This window comes from Ruditapes philippinarum, unplaced genomic scaffold (genome assembly GCF_026571515.1).
Source record: "Ruditapes philippinarum isolate M1 unplaced genomic scaffold, ASM2657151v2 ctg13437_1_1_1_1, whole genome shotgun sequence".
Taxonomy (NCBI): domain Eukaryota; kingdom Metazoa; phylum Mollusca; class Bivalvia; order Venerida; family Veneridae; genus Ruditapes; species Ruditapes philippinarum.
Window position 1 is genome coordinate 36028 of NW_026851863.1, and position 19217 is coordinate 55244.

General features: G+C 32.2%; 1 protein-coding gene across 1 annotated transcript; it reads left to right on the plus strand.

Annotated features, from left to right (window-relative positions):
- Positions 1 to 7099: 7099 nt before the first annotated feature.
- Positions 7100 to 12579, plus strand: LOC132741632 (dermonecrotic toxin LiSicTox-betaID1-like). Its single transcript, XM_060729849.1, has 2 exons — positions 7100 to 7154; positions 11840 to 12579. Exons 1-2 carry the CDS (start codon positions 7100 to 7102, stop codon positions 12577 to 12579), a joined length of 795 nt encoding a protein of 264 aa, XP_060585832.1.
- Positions 12580 to 19217: the final 6638 nt, after the last annotated feature.

Below are 19217 nucleotides of genomic sequence, written 5' to 3' on the forward strand. Positions count from 1 at the left end.
CCATACTTTAATTTTATGCACGTTCGGTGACGTCACGTTTATTATATTTTCGTTGAAAGATCTGAAGTTACTTCAAATACAGCATTCCTAGTGCAAAGGTGAGTAATTTTAGTCACTTTTATATTCTTCTGTATAAATTTTAGGGCAAAATATGTCAGTAGATAGATTTAATTGACCACCAATCAATCGATTATGCAGATGACAAAATGTGTCATATAATTTCGCGATTTTAAACACAATTTTGAATGAAGAAATCATTAAAAGTGAGTTTATTTTTTACTCACTGTTCTATATTGTTTTCTATTGTACAATTATCTAAAATGACACAGAATTAACCACACATCTTACTGAGTATTTAAAAAAATGTGTATGCACAAGTTATGTAAATTTTTCTTCTCTACGGAAGCGTGTTGTGACCAAAATCACGAAAATCTAGGGATATTTCTAAAATGTTAAATTTGACTAATTTCAAAGAGTTGGCATGTTTTATGAATTGTGGAAATCATAATTAAATCAAATAATATGTTAACTTGATGTAAACAAATGTATTTTGTAATACATAATGCATTTCTAAGCGAAATGATAATATTCCAGCATGTTATATGAAAAATAGACAGCGTATCCAATAGGGTGTAATCAAGCTAAAACTGTTACCTATTAATGAGGAAGTTGTTACTGGAACTTTATACATTACTTTTACTTCTTAACAGAAGACATGGATTTAAAACCAAAATTATTATGCCAATTATTGATTCTTTTTGTAGGTTCAATCATGAGAGTATGGGCTTATAGCAAAAGATAATTGAGCGTATTCACTTGAAATATTGTAAAATAATTTTAAATGTTAGAGCCAATACAAGCAATGTTCGTATGTTCGTATATACGGCGAACTCGGCCGTTACCCATTGTATTACTATATAAATCGATACCTAAGAATAATTAAGTTTTGGTGCAAATTGATAAATACTGACAATATAATTTTACGGATAATATATGAATTAAGTTTATCTGATTGTTATAAAGGTTAAAAAACTGGGTATCAAATGTTAAAGAAATGCTAGATATATATGGTTTAGCCAAATACTTTTTTGAAAATAATATTGTATATAGTAAATTATTTCCAAAAAATATTTAAACAAAGAGTTATATATTGATAATTATATACAAAATATGGCATTCATCAGTAGAAAATAATTTCTGTTTTAGAACTTTATAAAAAAATTGTAAAGAAATTATATTCATACGAAACTATCTTTACATATTACCAAAGGATAGATTTATATACGAGAATTAGAATGTCTGCACATACACTAAGAGTACACTTAGAGTACAAACGGTAGATATGGGCAAAATAGAATCCCAGGAGTGAAAGATATTGTTTATGTTGTAATACTCATGGATTTAGAAGACAAATACCATTTTGTTTTGATATGCCCATGCTATGTTGAAAATTATGTGAAACTATATTATTACAAATGTCAATCAATGTGTAAAATATTGGACTGATTTCTAGAATTATACTCACTAATCTAGCTAAATTTTGCAGAGAATCGATTAAAAACCAGGAACATTATTGTTAGTACTAACAACTGAATTTTGATATTTTTATTAACAAATTTATACTAAAAATTCAATTGATTTGTTGTATACTATTCGTAACAAATTGTTTTATAAATGGTAATCCATTATTTTTCATCCTCCAGCTTTACATGAAATTCAATACTATATATCAAATCCTATATTATTTGTTAAATAGAAACGTGACATCTTTACAATTTGTGTATTTATATTGTAGTGATGATGCACTATGTACAAATCCAAAATAAAATTCTGTTCTGTTCTGTTCTTTACAAAGTTTTATGTTTTAACTATTTTTATTCTATCATTCTAGACAATTTGGATAAGTCTAATAATCTAATGTCAAAATGCAATAGATTTCACTTATCAAAAATGGTTTTTAAAACACAAAATTTACTTAAATACTAAGATGACAATATTCAGGTGTAAACAGACCAGACTTCAAAATTGCATTTGATATAGATTTTAATCATATAGCTTTTCCGATCCTAAACCATTTTATTCTTATTATAACATATTAAATTTGCTTCAATTGTTTTCTTTCTAAATGTTGTGTAGCTTGAAAATCTACCCTCATGATACCAGTGCCAGTTGCATGTATATTTTAAGTAATGTTTTCCATGTTGTTGTCAGCATTTTTTAGAACAGTTGTTGTATGATTAGTTAGAAGATGGATAGACACGTGACTTCTACACAAGGGGTAATGTTATGTGAGAGAAAAATGGCTTTTTACGTAGATATATCTTATTGAATGAATGAAAAAAAAAAAACAATTAGGTGTCTTTCAGGTTTGTTAATACAACAGAAATTGATATATCAACACAAATTTACATCATTGTTTTACAGCATGATTATAATAAATGCATGCACATACAAAAGATTTTGCTCATACCAACATTTTTCTCAGGCGTTTCCCTACTATATCATTTCAATACTATTTCTTTTTAATATCTTTTTGATAATGTTTTATGGACTTTATATATCTTATTTTCAGAGGAAGGGCTAAACATAGTATAAGATGGTTAATTGCAGAAGACAATATTTAGCGAGAGTCCAGCCTTTTATAGTTTGGCGAACATAAATCAATCCGTTGATTGGATGTGGCAAGAATTTTCCATATTTCCAAGTTAGGAGAGGCTAAAATGGGTTCTGTTTGAAAAGATCCAGCATTTTTGAAAAAGCAATTAACAGGTAAATCAAAGAAAAACCCTCTATATTTTTAATACACAGTTGGTGTACCAGATTCAAGTGTTGTGTGCTACTGCATATATAACTTTTCTAAAGGGAATTCACATTTGTAAAAGTTAAATGGTTTTCTTTTAAAAGGGTTTTATTTTTAGTGTCCAAAACTGCAGTTTTCAATTTTAGTGTCCAAAACTGCAGTTTTTCTTACATTCTCGGAATTACTAAGATCAGAGATTTGTTTGTTGGTTTTATGTCACATCAACACTTTACAGGTCATATAATAACTTCGAGCTTTACTGGTGAAGGAAAAAGTGTGACATAGGTATTATTTTTAGCGCGTAGAACCACCAATGTTCTATAAGCTAGTTTGGGATAGCTATGTCGGATAATAGATCCCAAAACCCAGGCAGGACTCGAACCTACACCGTTAACACCGTAAGAAGCAAGTGTTTTGAAGTCAGTGACCTTAAACACTCGACCAAAACTTCCAATTTAGTTATCTGTATGAAAGTAAAGGTGCCGTTTTGTTCAGTATTTCCTACTTATATGGCACATTACAATGTTTCACAGTCACACTTATATCAGGCGATAGGCAATTTACACCCTTTAAATTTGTTATAACAATATAACATGAAACATATTCTGAGGCACGTTTTTGCTGAGACTAAACGTGCCTCATTAATGTATGAATTATTTGTAGATAATTCAATATAAAAATATAAATCTAATAGCACAATTCTATCTTGCTTTTCATAGTACTACATTTTCAGTTTGACATAAAATTGTTTCATTTTAAAAGCAGAATGCAAAGTTCGCATTTTTTATTTATCATATTATGTTGTAACAATTTTACAGATGCGAAACAATGTGTCTCTGTGAAAAGGGCAGGCTAAAGGTTTCAACAGCACCGGCCGAAAAAGTGGAGATATAATTTCAGCATTGAACAAGGACAGGGCAATATGTGTATATACATATGTGTAGCGTTGTCAGACTATATGGATAGTCGGGCCTCGGTGACAAAAATGATGAAATAACATTGTTTTTTTTCAGTGTCTTAACATTCAGAAGATTCATTTCATTTTAAAATGTCTTTTTATAATAAATTTTTTTACAAACTTTCCATGGCAAAGTAAGTGCAATTTAGCATTGGTAAGATATTTACTTGAAGGATTGATTTTCAGAACAGAAATGCGAATACAATGTATATAAATAATAATTATTCGTGTAAAATGTATTGCAATTTTGAATTATAATATCAATTAAGATAGATTCATACAACTCTATTCTTGGTAGAGCTAACTTGTAAGAATATTTAATGGAATCTGACTTAAAGTAAAAAAAAAATAGTTATCATTAGTGGGTGGGGTAATGTTTTATACCAGTCTAAATGATGATGTATAGATTATGCAGTGTTGCGACTTTTTGAATTTAATCAACATTGGTTGAAGTGTTTTTGATTAAATAAAGCATGTTTGTGTATTAATGTGTTACTTTGTTAATGGCCATATTTGCGTAGAATATCTGGGTTATTTCATTTCACACATTTTTCTAATTGAAAACACATGATTTCAAAACATGACATTTTTAGCATTTTATGCTTCGAATTTTTTTGAGGACTTTTTTCCTGTAGCAACACATATATAGTAGATAATAAATATGCAAATATCTTTTCTGAAGGAATTTGTTTGAGGTTGGGTCTTATTTTTGGCTAAAATGCCTAGCCTAATACCATTTTTACGGAGTCGCAATATCGGCACGGGTATGTGATAAAACTGACATAATGGTAATAATTTTAAAACATAATATACATGTCACATAATATTATGAAATACTGTATAATTGGTTAATTTTGCGACGTGGAAATATTTGCGATTTTTGCGAATTGAAATTATTCGCCAAAAAAATTGATCACGCAAAAATTATTTCTTTTAGGCAACTTTTTTCTATCATTTGAAAACACGTTTTTATACAACATCTTACATGAATAAGTTTGACTGTTCTGGTACTAAGATTATTTTTGTTAATTTTTGTTTGATTAAGTTTGGTCTTAACAAATCACAAATTTAAATACACAAAAGGTTGTTTATATAACAAGAGAATGTTTCAAAATATGACAAAGAAATGTGTGATCAGGTCCTTTATCAAACTATCATTGTATATTTCAAACAATTAAATAAATAATAAAAGTGTTAAATTACTGAATAGAACGATTACAATAACGGCATATTCTTAACATTAATTACATCACAAATTCAATAAATCATATTTTCGCAAATATTTCCGCACGCAAAAAGTCCAATCTTTGACATTTGCAAAATATTTGTGACGCAAAAATATCCACTTATAGTTATACAGTACTGATAGACTATTATAAAATTATACACATGTTTTGTGTGTTGTATTTTAATTTATTCGCACAACTAGAATACTGTTTCTATTAACTTTTTCTGCCATGCTGGTAAAAAAAACAATTCATAATTCAATTTTATAATTTGAATTTATATTAAACTTCTTATTTACCTCTTTTTAATAGTTCGTTTATGTCACGAAAACATATTACCCAACATAATGCGTGACATAAAAGTATAATAATTATTAGATTCCATTGCGGACATGCAATTTATTTTAATATATATATTTATAAATCAAAATGTAACAGTCACAGATTTAATTATTATCATCAAGATGTTTTGAATTTGAGTAATATTTCCACTGTGGTCAAAAAGCCTTAAAACATTAAATTAATGTCTTACATAGAACAAGTGAAACACTTAAAGTGACATTGTGTCCATCTAAAACACAGGTGAGAGTCAAACTAAATTTTCATTTTGCTTTAATTTCTTTAAATATAATAATAATAATTTAATATAATTGACTTCGCATCAACAATAAATAATTTTATCCCAAACATTTTCCAATATAATCTGTTGGTCAATCACCATAAAAACAGTCAAATCTTTTGAAATACAATTCAACCCAACTTGACAAAGAATATGAGCATTATGTCAAGAAGTAAATACGAGCATAATATCACTTTAAATAAATGGGAAAATCTGAAAAGGATTATTTTATAATTATAAAGAAATATGCTCAGAATTTAATTGAAAAATTTATTTTTTTGGGGGGGGGGGGAGGGGGGGGGCGATTTCAAATATACATTACACACAATATTTTTTTTATTATTTTATTTTATTATTATTATTTTTTTTTTTTTTTTTTTTTTTTTTTGAAAAACGAGACGGGGAAATAACCTAAAATTTGTTCGCATATAAAAAGTGTCGGTTCATTGTGAAAAAAAATAGCGTTGACGTTAAAATGATGTTTGACGTCAGTGATATTATTATAATTTATCACATAAACCGCGGCGCAGGAGTGTAATAAAGCCATTTAATAAAAACGATATTACACTAGTCAATATTACACTAGTGTAATAACACTTTGACGTCACGTAATTTGCGCTATAAACATAGCGTTAAAGCGCGCTAATGTTAGCGTTACACTATCGGCGCGTCAAAGAAAAATGACTCTTGTTAACAGTTTACCGTTCTTATTTTAAATATGTGATAAATAGAACATTATATTCGTGTAGATTCAATACTAAATTTATTGAACTCGTTGAATAAAACAATATTATGCTCGCCAGAGGCTCGCATAATATGATTTTATTCAACTCGTTCAATAAATTTAGTATTAAACCTACACTCATTCAATATCCTCTATGACATCGTTTCACCGACTAAAACGCGGTTCACTTTATATTTCTGTCATGTCCATCCTTCAACCTGGTCACCACCATTCATCTTTTCAGGGAAAAATTCAAAACTATTTTAAAATGTAGTAACTGAACAGTGCAGAATATGGGAAGTCGGATGTGCCGACTTATTAAGGTATGCACTGTGCACAAGGATAGTTACAGTTGCTGCCAGCTGGTTAAGGACCAACAACACACATACACACTATCCCAAAAACAAGGTTTTCTCTTCTTTTTTTTTTCTTTTTCTTTTTTTTTCCGCGTAAGCCTATATGTTAAGCAGCATTCAAAAGTTTCATAATGACCTTGTCACTATTTGGTGTTGACCATCGGCGTGCACTGAATCTACATGTACACAACACCTGTTTGCCCTTGTTACACTTAAAATATATTTTATTTGGTTCATTTATATACATGCACATTGTTCATTTTTCAGTTACAAAATTGTAATTATATTTCCACAAACATGGCGTGTTTAATTTTAAATGATATGTAAATTAAAAAGCGATTTACAAATATGGCCCTTTTAAAAAGTCGTGTTCTCGTTGGATCTCGACAGTCGTTCTTGAGACTTTATCACGAGATATGGCTATTCTCTTTATTGTGTTGGCGGTTGCGGGCTATTCTGCCAATGTTCATGGTAAGTTATTTTGTTAAAATATTTTTAATATCTATTTCGTACTTTGTTTATCACGCTGATTTTTTCAAGATATTTAATGAGTTTCAACTTGACTTAATATAGATATATTACAAAAATTACACGGATTTAGATAAAAAAAAATAATTCCAGTCGGTTTGGTGGTGTTTCAGTTAGGGTCATCAGCAATCACACTAGACTGGGGTTTATTCTAGATTTGGGCGTTACTTTTATTAAAAAAACTGGGCTTTATCTTAGAACTGGGCGTAATTCTAGAACTAAGCGTTATTCCAGATCTGGTCGTTATTTCAAATTTGGGTGTTATCGCATGACCGCCACAACTTTCATTTGAAGATCGGCGTTCTCTAAATTTCGGTATTGGAAAACTTTGGAGTGCTCTAAATGAGGTATCAGTACGCTTTGAGGTGCTCTTAATGAGGTATCAGTACACTTTCTCGCGCATGACCAGTTTATTACTTTATTGCAAATTATAAAGTGAGTATACCTGATAAAGAGCAAAACAAAACATTACACAGTTGACAGAACTTTTTTTTAATATTTACATATCATCTCGATCTTGTTTTCTTCAAAACTTGAAAATGCAGTTATTATAAAGATGTTGACTCCAGTGGAAAGTAATCGCCATTTTTTACATCCTGACCTCGAGGACAAGTCTGAAACAATGATCAAATTATTCATTTTTTTTCTTTAAACAATGTCTCCTTTTTACAGGAGATTCTGACCAGTAAGCCACTCAGTAAATCACTAGACGTATGAACATAATAATCTAGCGTAATTATTAATAGATGGAAGTAGTGTTAAGAAATCAAAGCACAGAAGGAACTGAATTTGTTTGGGTCTCAGAATGTCAGAAAGGTGAAGGTTGTGAGATTATAAACCAAATTGAATTTGTTTTTGTATAGTGCCACCAATGCTTTTCAGCGTTTTAATTATAGTGAATTGGCTATAAGATTAATTGCAATACTGATATTCAATTCAATGTTTATTTGACTTAAACAATTTGGAAAAAAATGAGTTGACTGGGATTTGAACTCCAGACCTCTCGCTTCCTAAGCGAGCGCTCACGGTAAAGTTATATGTTAACGGCCTGAAGAAAACCATATTATTCTAAATTAGGGTTTGTAACCCTTATTATTTCGACGCTAACTGTTGTTTAACACAGATGTAAATAATCATGAAGATTACTATAAGCATGTATATCTATAAAGAATAAAACGATATTAGAAATGTTCGACCATTCGGGAACTATTTTGCTTGAAAATTAATGCGCCTGTCATTTGACCATCTTTACGCAGTGATCTCGCCTGAATTTCTCGGCGTTAGTGTACATATAAAGGGAAGTAACCGCTTCAAAAAAGCGGACTACTTTCGGCATTTGCAATTAACAGCATCAGGGTCTGAAATTTCGCTACCATTATTTGTTTGGTCTGACGACCCAAACAAATAAAATCACTACATTGTCGTTAGTTTTAAAAAATACGCGAACAAAATAAACCTGGGACTCTTATCGACAATATTTCCTAAATTACATTTTGAAAATGAGCTGGAAAGATGATTAATATTTGGCATTCAGAAAAAAAGCATCAACTTACCTCGTCAAATGGTTATTTAATTCCGGTTCCTTCAACGGCATCTAATGGGTGTATTTCTGTTGGTATTTCTTAAAATATTTATATGTTTAAGTAAAGCAAATATTGCGAGAGAGCGTCAATCTCAAAGAAAAAGTCGTGATGGTCATGCGATTAAACAGTAACAGAATAAATACTCGGACTTCACCGGCTGGTATCAGCGCATGGGGCGACAAAAGGGTCAATCATGGAAATTAATCGATTGATTTCTTATGATTGGCCCTTGTTGTCGCCCCATGCGCTGATACCAGCCGGTAAAGTCCTCGTATATATTCTATCACTATTACTTATGCCAGAACAGAGCATTCCTCTAGAACTGTTCGTTATTATAGAACTCGACGTTATTCTATAGCGCTTGTAAGCGTCCGCGCCGAAGCGCGGCGCCTTTTATGTAATGAAATCAGATTTTGTGAAAGGGCGACAGCAACTTCTCGAGCCTTTTATAGTTGTTCATAATAAAAGCCGATCATTCCGAGCGGTATGAGGGTGCTTGATTATTAATTAGTCGCGATATGTACAATAAATAGCGAACTGGAGAATTTCGCAATGCAAACATTTTCAAATTAAATAACCTTTTCCGTCAATAAATCGCGCTTTTCAGGGTATTTCTATTTATCATTTTGTAGTACACAGTGGATTATTATGGTATGTTATTCCGAAAGCTGTAAATAGAATGATGAGTTGATGACCTAAATATTCCGAAAATCTATTTATAGAGGGATGTACTCTTGTCGGTAATTGTCGGTCTCTCCTGGTCTATTTTGACTACCGGCGAATAGTACCACACGTTTATTGTCCGGTCTCTCCCGGTTTTGGAGATGTTTGATATCGTTACAGAACAGAACAGAACTTTTACAGATAAATAAGCTTTTTTTCAAAATGAATGTTTGTCACTTAGTTTGGTTACAATAATTAATAAACACAGATCAACTATCAAAATTATTGTTTATTATTATACATAAACATACAATTCGAAAAAAAAACAAAAAAAAAACCAACAACACAAATCGCATGTTTTATTTTATCTATATGAGATAAAAACAATAAATATGTACAATAATTGAGAAACAAATGTACATTTTTATGGCATTAATATGACACTATCAACTTTGAAACATTTTATTTAATTTGTTATTCGTGTTTAGTAAAGATGCCGAGGAATTGTTCAAAGTTACAAATCAGATTTTATGAATTATTCAATTAATTGATAATTTAAGAAATGATAAAGAAAAATACAAATGTACATGTGTATGGTTTAAGAATAAACAATATTATATATTGAAAGATTAACCATAATTTACTGACTTTTTCCAGTTAAGTTTTGACTTATAATCGTCGGTCATTATGACAATTGAATTTTTAAAATAATAGTTAACGTAAAAACTCAGTCAGTATTAAAATAGTGCATAAAACACAAAAAAGAAAAGAAAACAATATTCATAAAATCTGTATTTTTTTATTAAAAATTATTAAAATAAGTGTATAATAAACATTTAAACATTTATGCTCAACATGATCAACATGGTAATATAACAAGTGTCATGTTGTTACTAAGTGTGAACAGATACCTTAAGAGGTGGTCTTCGCTAATAGCGATAACATAATAAGGGACAATTACAAAAGTGTGGTGATGATCATTTGTTACTCATATGGATTATAAATGATTGTATACATGTATATCCGTTGCTATTAATAATCACGATCATAAAGAAATAACAAGTAATATTCTAATTTCTAGCATGCCACTCAAATTTATAAATAATGAACAATGTCTTTCGTTCCTTCATTCAGAAGTAATATACAATTCTGTTAAAAACCAATGAACCATTGAACAGTTTATCATCATATATCTACTAGTTCATCTGCACCTGCTGCATTTCTTGCTTGGACGCCCTTTGATGCTTTGCATCAATGCTTTTCTTGTCTTATTCTAAAACTGGGCATTGTTCTATGACTGGGCGTTATTCTAGAGCTTGTCTTATTCTAAAACTTGGCGTTATTGTATATCTGGGCGCTATTCTAGAGATTATCTTATTCTAAAACTGGGCGTTGTCCTATATCTGGGCGCTATTCTAGAGATTGTCTTATTCTAAAACTGGGCGTTGTTCTATATCTGGGCGCTATTCTAGAGATTGTCTTATTCTTAAACTGGGCGTTGTTCTATATCTGGGCGCTATTCTATAGAGATTGTCTTACTTTAAAATTGGGCGTTGTTCTATATCTGGGCGCTATTCTAGAGATTGTTTTATTCTAAAACTGGGCGTTTTGCTATATCTGGGTGCTATTCTATAGAGAGTGTCTAATTTCAAAACTGTTGTTCTATATCTGGGCGATATTCTAGAGATTGTCTTATTCTAAAACTGGGCGTTGTTCTATATCTGGGCGCTATTCTAGAGCTTGTCCTATTCTAAAACTAAGCGTTGTTCTATATCTGGGCGCTATTCTTGAGATTGTCTGTCTTATTCCAAAACTGGGCGTTGTTCTAGAAATGGGCGCTATTTTTGAGACTGTGTTATTCTTAAAAACTGGGAGTTATTCTATATCTGGTCGTTATTCTAGAGCTTGCCTTATTCTAAAACTGGGCGTTGTTCTATATCTGGGCGCTGTTCTAGAGCTTGTCGTATTCTTAAACTGGGCGTTGTTCTACATCTGGGCGCTATTCTAGAGATTGTCTTATTCTGAAACTTAGCGTTGTTCTACATCTGGGAAGTATTCTAGAGCTTATCTTATTCTATAACTGGGCGTTGTTCTATGTCTGGGCGCTGTTCTAGAGCTTGTCGTTTTCTTAAACTTGGCGTTGTTCTACATCTGGGCGCTATTATATATATTAGGGCCTTGTTATAGGACTGGTTGCTATTCTTTAACTGTTCGTTATCTTAGATCTGGTCGTTATTCTGGGTGTTTCGGCCCTTTCGAACAGTCTTCGCATAAATAAAAGCCGAGTACATTCCGATTGGCATGCTACAATCAATTTGACGTAATTATTCAATGTTGCTGTTTTAGTCATATTAGATATAATTTTTTTTGTATTTCCCACAGGTGACGAGGGCTTCTACAACATCGCACACATGACCAATACACCGGGCAGTGTCGACTGGGCGCTTGCAAAAGGTGCGAACGGTGTAGAGATAGATTTGACCTTTGACAAATCATCCGGATCTCCTCATATATTTAGACATAGTGCCGCCGGAGAGGCATGTGACTGCACGTGTTTATGCCCAGCCCCTCTATATGTATTATGCGGAACACTATACCCCAACAGTGTTTGTGCAAAGCTCTTGGATGATGTCCATAGCATATCACCATGCAGAGCTGAATCTTCAATACCAACAATGTTGAATTTTCTCGCCAAGAAGGCCAGCCTCGCTTTGATAATTATTGACTCAAAAATTGACAGTGATGACATTGATTCTTCTAAAATGAAGACTGCGGGAGGAATGGTGGTCACGAATTTAATCACGCACCTTTTTCAGGCAGATTACGGTGGAAAGGTCATCATTAGCTCCCCGAAGATTGACACTTTGCCTTATTTACAGGCGGCGGTTACCGCGTTACAGGGATCGCAATATCAAGCCCGTGTATATTTTTCGATCGACATGGAAAAGAATAACATTGGCGGAGCGCTTAGAGAGCTGCATAAGTTATCGTCCCGCAATATTGTTTATGGTACAGGGATTTCCTCATGCTCGCCGATCCAAATTCAGCAAGGTACAATGGAGGTAGCAACCTTGAATAAGGCCAGAAGGGTGATCTGGACTAACGTACCTTTGGTACTTTGATGCTACATCAAGCTAAAGAAGAACGCTTTCCTTATATACAGGGCGTGCTCTCTAACTATCCTGGATGGGTAAACGGGATATTGAAAGAGCAAGGTATCAAACTCGCAACCCAAGCAAGTACCATACCCGTAGCGAACAACTCCAATGTACTCAACGGAAATGAATGTGACTGCGATTATCATCCGGGCGGTTGTTCTATCAGCTTGAAAGCGCCTGCAGGAACGGCATGTCATTGCACATACAAAGGCGCATGGACATGTGGCGGGAGATTGACCCTATGCTCGAATCTTAACTCGTACTACTGCTCCAATCCCGATTACTCCGTGCACTCGTGCCTAATAGGAAACGGTGATTGTGAAGGGGTATAAAACAGCCACGTGCGATTGTGATTATCACTCTGGGGATGTTCAATCAGTCAAGCCCCACCCGCAAACACGGCATGCCATTGTACATACAAGGGATGGTGGACATGTGGCGGAAGTATAACGAAGTGTAGCGATTTTAATAGCTATTATTGTACCAACCCAGACAAGTCCATTAACACGTGCCGCCTTGGAGGCGGAGATTGTGACGGATATTGACCACGCCTCTTAATATCGGTCCTTGATATTTAAATAATGCTTTGTTTTGTGAACCTTTCAACCATGTATTAAACCTTTTAATCAAAATTGTACTTTATGACCTATTATAATTGACATTACGCCGCCTGTCAATCAAACAGGCAGGGGTCATAGAGATAAGCCAATCAGCGATTGTTATCAGTTCCACGCTAAGATGCCTACGATGTCCACCATTTTCCTTGGACAAGCTACGTGTCTAAGACAATGGTGCAGAAGTAATTTAGATTAAAATTATTTAATTTTCTGTCAATTTAAAGCTTTTTTTATCATATATTAATTAAGTTACCAAATATACTGACATATTGACAGATCGAGTAAGTTTATAATACAAAAAGTCAATAATTTTCTACATATGGAAATAATAAGTACGAAACATTTATCCTGGCTATAACACAATGCATTGAAAAAGGAAAAGGTTTAAACAAATCCACTTTTTCCCCATTCTATCTATTAATAATCACGTTACATATCATTAGGTCAGAAGATATGACCGTTTATAACGTATAGCGTCAATAAAAACGCAGCCGTAAAAATGCAAATATAATGAGTAAATACAATAAACATATGGGTGAAATTATCTAACCTGAAGATTTCTATTAAAGTTCAATAAATTAATATTGAATATTCAAATAGATCTGCTTAATACCAAACTAATACCAATAACATCATGTCTGATATATGTGAAGTTAATTTCAAAGAGAATAACGTTGTGTTTTGTCGTGAATCAAATGTATGTTAGCAATAAATAATCACACATCATAAAAAGTTAGCAAGGGCATGCAATTTTCTGAATCCATTTTAACAATTCATGAACACATTAATGTATTATCAAAAATGAATTTCGCACATAAAACCCGAAAAATGATTTTAAATTTATTTGTGTCACTAAATAAATATAACTTTACTGTTTTATCACAGATATATAAACAATTTATATTTAGCTCCATGGTTTTATGTTTCGCAACTTCAATTTCAAAATAAAACAATCATAACATAATCATATACGTTTCTACATAATAATAGTTTCCCTTTGAATTTGTAAGATATAATGATATTTCGTCAGTTTTAAATTTTCATTGAAGTCAACAAGAAATAACACCATCTTTGCAAAACGTTTCATGCGTCATTAATACGTGAATGCAGATTTGTTTTTACTTTTTAAAAATACCATAATACATTTATACATTGAATTACTCAATAAAACCACTAAAAACATCAAAATTTTATATTTACAAAATGTATATAAGGTACATTCATTGTTAACATTAGTGGCACAACAGCTTTGCGAATACATCGGTAGCGTATTTTGTCTAAGGTTCTTACTGACCGGGTCACGTGAATCAGTGGGCGGAGCGATCCCTTCTCTGGCGTAATGTCAATTATAGTGTAATCGACTTGTCCTGCTTTAAAACAAGAGAAATTGAGAAAAACAGAATCCCTAAATTCACGGTCGACATACCACGTGACGAAATACAACACTTAATTTCGACAAAAATGCATACCACTGTGTCACATATTAAATACTTATATAGAGAATATGGTTGTTAAAGGTCGTATGCATTTTATGTCTACTTGACTGATGGCTGAGTTTCCTGAAAATGTTGGTAAGTTATATAGAAATTCACTAGAATATTACTAGTTCATGTCTGCTTAAACCGGTGCTAGGGAGCGTGGACGGTGGCTTGCACTAACCAGTGGCTAATTCAAACCCGGCCTGAAGCATTCACGTGTATTTTTAGGATATATTTCATTAAACTTTTAAATATTTCCGGGTCAAACGTATTGATCATCAGAACACAATATAATTATAATGTATGTATTTGAGAATAGCATTTACATCTATATTTGAGCCGCGTCACTACAAAACCAACATAGTGGGTTTGCGACCAGCATGGATCCAGACCAGCCTGCGCATCCGCGCAGTCTGATCAGGATCCATGTTGTTCGCTATCAGTTTCTCTACTTGTAATAGGGTTGATAAGCGAATATGACGGTACGTATGATTACATGTATATAGTCGTAGATATTTTGCTACGCATATATAAACTCAGAATGAGATGCAGATACATTTTCTGGTGATTAGATTGTTTTATTTATATCTCTCTGAACATGCACATGTTTTCTGTTTATTTATTACCTCCCTTAACGTGTACAATTATAGCAATATATCAAAATATCCGTTTAGAAATGGAGAAATTAAATAATTTGAAAAAAAGCATTGAAGTAATAAAAATAAAATAAACGATCTTTGAATAAATTTAAACATTTCTACATATTTTGAAACCGTGCGTTTAAAAGTTAAATTAAATGTTTATGTAGTAAATTTGACAACTGTTGGGTTATGCTAGAGTTATGCTAACGTCAACGTTATCAGAAGCTCTTGAGAACGTTAGATCAGTTTGTGGAGCCCTCTTAACTTAAGCAGGGCAACTGTTAGAGATAAAATGTAATTGTGTAAACACGCACAGACACTTGGGGAGTGGAGCTTAAAACACGTTTAAAATCCAAATAAAGTGTATATTTGTCAATCCCAGCACATGTACTGATCATATATATATATAAAAAACTTAATGTAAGCCGTTTTGAATACAAAAAAATCATATTTCAACGTCTATAATAATAAGACATATTATATTAATTATATTACTAATAGACATAATACTTAAGACATATTCATAATTAGTGTGAGTAGAATTTTAACATATAGCATATTTAACATATCTACGTTGTGCGAAGTCAAAACATACATGTTTATATTTACAAAAAGACTGTATATCAAATTTGAGCATAGTATATCTATATCATAAAAATGTACGGTGAGTAGATTAAATCACAGACGCCTGGGGGTCAGATCATGTCTACTTTATTGAGACTTGATGGTAATCGTTTTTTTTTTTTCATATATGTTTTATAACTAGTTTAATTGTTGTTCCATTTGTGTTTAAATATAAAAATATTTTTAATAATTTTTGAAAATTGCATTTTTTTCTTATTCAAGGGCAATAACTCTAGAAATACTGGCAAAATCCACAATCAAAACTGTAGGTGCACAGCTACACATGCTGAGTAACATTCCTGTTAAGTTTCATGACTCTAGGTTAGATACTTTTTGAGCTATGCACGACACAAATAAAAAATTGCAAATTTTTACTATGTCAAGGGCGATAACTATGACAAAACAGAATAAATCCCTCAAGAAAAAACATTCAGATACAAACATGTCATCAAGATACATATACTTTTGGAGAATATTCCCCTCCATACCCACTGTGCATAGTATATCCATATCGGTACCCTCTGTGAAATCTAGTAAAAAAGATACCCTTTTTACAAAATTTAATGCACTGTTCATTCTCTGCTGCTAAAAACAAGTATGCGACATCAATTTAGTAAATGCACATTCTTTGCTATATATTTTTTACCAAAAATAGATCTACTTTTCTTTCTTTTCATTTTTTTTTTTTTTTTTTTTTTTTTTTTTTTTTTTTTTTTTTTTAAAGATTTTTATCATTTTAAACATAACACGACATTTTACTCGTATTTTAATGTACTCAACAATGAATAAAGAACACAAAAATCTTTAGTAACTCGTGGCCACGACTTAGTAACTCGTGGCCACGACATAGTATCTCGTGCGCACGAGATAGATAAAAACACACACATGGCACCTTTGTGCCACCGTAGGTATCTGAGTGATCAAGCACAAGAGCAGCACTCACAAGGCTTAAAGTAAAATATCATAGTATATCATGGAGTAAACCCACCAAACTTCGCAAGTGAGCCGACGGAAAAGACCGAATTGGACAAAATTTTAAAGCTGCACGCCTCCAGATGAGCGTCAGCAAAATGCAGTTAGAACAGTGGCTTACAAGTTAGTGAGTATCCTGAATGTGTTGGTAAGTTACAGAAATTCACTAGAATGCCACTATTTCATGTTAAATGTTTAAATCTGTTTAAGTCGGTGCTAGTGGGGGTGGCTTGCAGGTTTATCAAAATTCATTTTAATTTTGCCATTTTTTGGCGTATTTTTAGGGATTCGGTTTTTCTCTATTTCATTTAACTTCTAAATATGTCCACGTTAAACGTATTAGCGGAACAAAATATACATATAATAATTTATATGAAAGAAAATATTTCGGTAGAAATAATGTTATATCTAGATCACGGTACTTAAGATATATGGTTACGCACAGACGCATTTATTTATTACCTCCCTGAACGCGTAACATTGAGTGTGTATTTCTTTATTACCTCCCTTTACACGTAAAATTTATAGCAATATATCAAAATATTCGTAAAAAAATAAAGACAATAGATCTTTAAATGAGCATTACAAATATTACAGATGCATGTAAATGATCTTAAAATAAATTTAAAATTTCTACATAATTAAAAACCTTACACTTAGAGGTTAAATCAAAGGTTTATTAGCAAATTAACCGAACTTATGATTGCTAGAAAACTGTTATGTTAATGCATCAACGTTATCGGAACTCTGACAACGGTTGTTTACTTTTGAAACCCTCTCTAGCTAGGAGGGTACGAAGCAAACTTGACAAAAAATCTATCATACCGAATCATTGAAATTTATATTGCTAGGTAAAAATGGATTTGTAGTGGCTGATTTTTGCCATTCGGGTTTTCGCCACGCGACCCCTCCAAGCGAAAATGGCGGGAAAATGGCGCGAAGCGAAATATCTAAAAGAAATTATAGGACGCTTATAAGCGTGCTGTTGCTCGTGCTCCCGCCAAATTAGTCTTAAAAAGCTCGACATTTCGCTCCGCAAAAGATTATATATCATAACCCAAAACAAAATTAAAAAAAAACATCGTCACTTATACACTTGTACCTTCAATGTTTCAAGAAACAATTCTTAACGTGTCATACTTTATTGAGCATTGTTATCTGTATATATGATGTTATTGATGTATACCTTATCTCTAATCAAAACGGCCCTTTTAACTGCCTTTCTAGCCTTTAACATCACGGGAATGAGTTCTTTGAGTCCATCCTTAATTCTTGCGGGTACTGATTACCGATCAGTCATATTTTACGGTGCCATCTGTAGTTAAGCATCTGTAAGCGCATCTTAATTTAGAGTTCATGCTATCTAATCGCTGTATGATACATTGTACAAGTGGCAATATGCATTGTTTGGACATCCCATACCTATCTGCCCCTGGTTTGGTATTTGATATCATATAGTAAGCCTTAGAGTGTTGATTTTTTTATTTTCAGGGTTGTAGCAGAGGTCCAGTGGCAAATAGGTGTGGGGTGTCCAAACATGCCACATGTGATACATTGTAGCATGTCAACATTCATTGTCGGAGTAGGGAGTAGGGGTTGTTGAAGAATCGGAGAAGTCTGTGGGTTCATGTTATACGTTGGTGATGAATAGACAGGAGGAATGAGGAGGCAAAATAAATGATTGACCAACTTGACTTACATTACCAGTTACATTACCAGTTATCGTGCGTACAGTAAGAAATACGGAAATATTGTAGATATATGCGAAAAAGATATTTTAAACTTTTCGTGTATTTTGTTTTGCTATTTATAGTAAACATGTTGTTGATACAAGTAATCAAATATCTGTTATTGTTTTCTTTTTATGTCTGATTGCCGGTGGCATATGAAGTAGCAATACTTTCTCCTTACAATGAAATAGTTTCTTTTATTTTGACCATCATATACAAATATATCTTCCGCTCCGCACGGACTATATTATTCGAACAACAACAAAAAACAGTTAAAAGAATTTCGCAGTATTTGCAGGTCAGAGATTGCCTGAGAAGAATTGAAACATTTCATACTTGTTAACTAGATACTAAACAATATGTTAATAATATCGTTTCGTTCTTGTTATCATTTTCCCTTAAAAACCATATCGTATTCAAAAAATTATTGTATTTTAAAAATATATCGTATTTTAAAACCATATTGTATTAAGAAACTGTATTTTGAAAATATAGATATATTATATTTAAAAACCATATTGTATTTACAAAGCATATTGT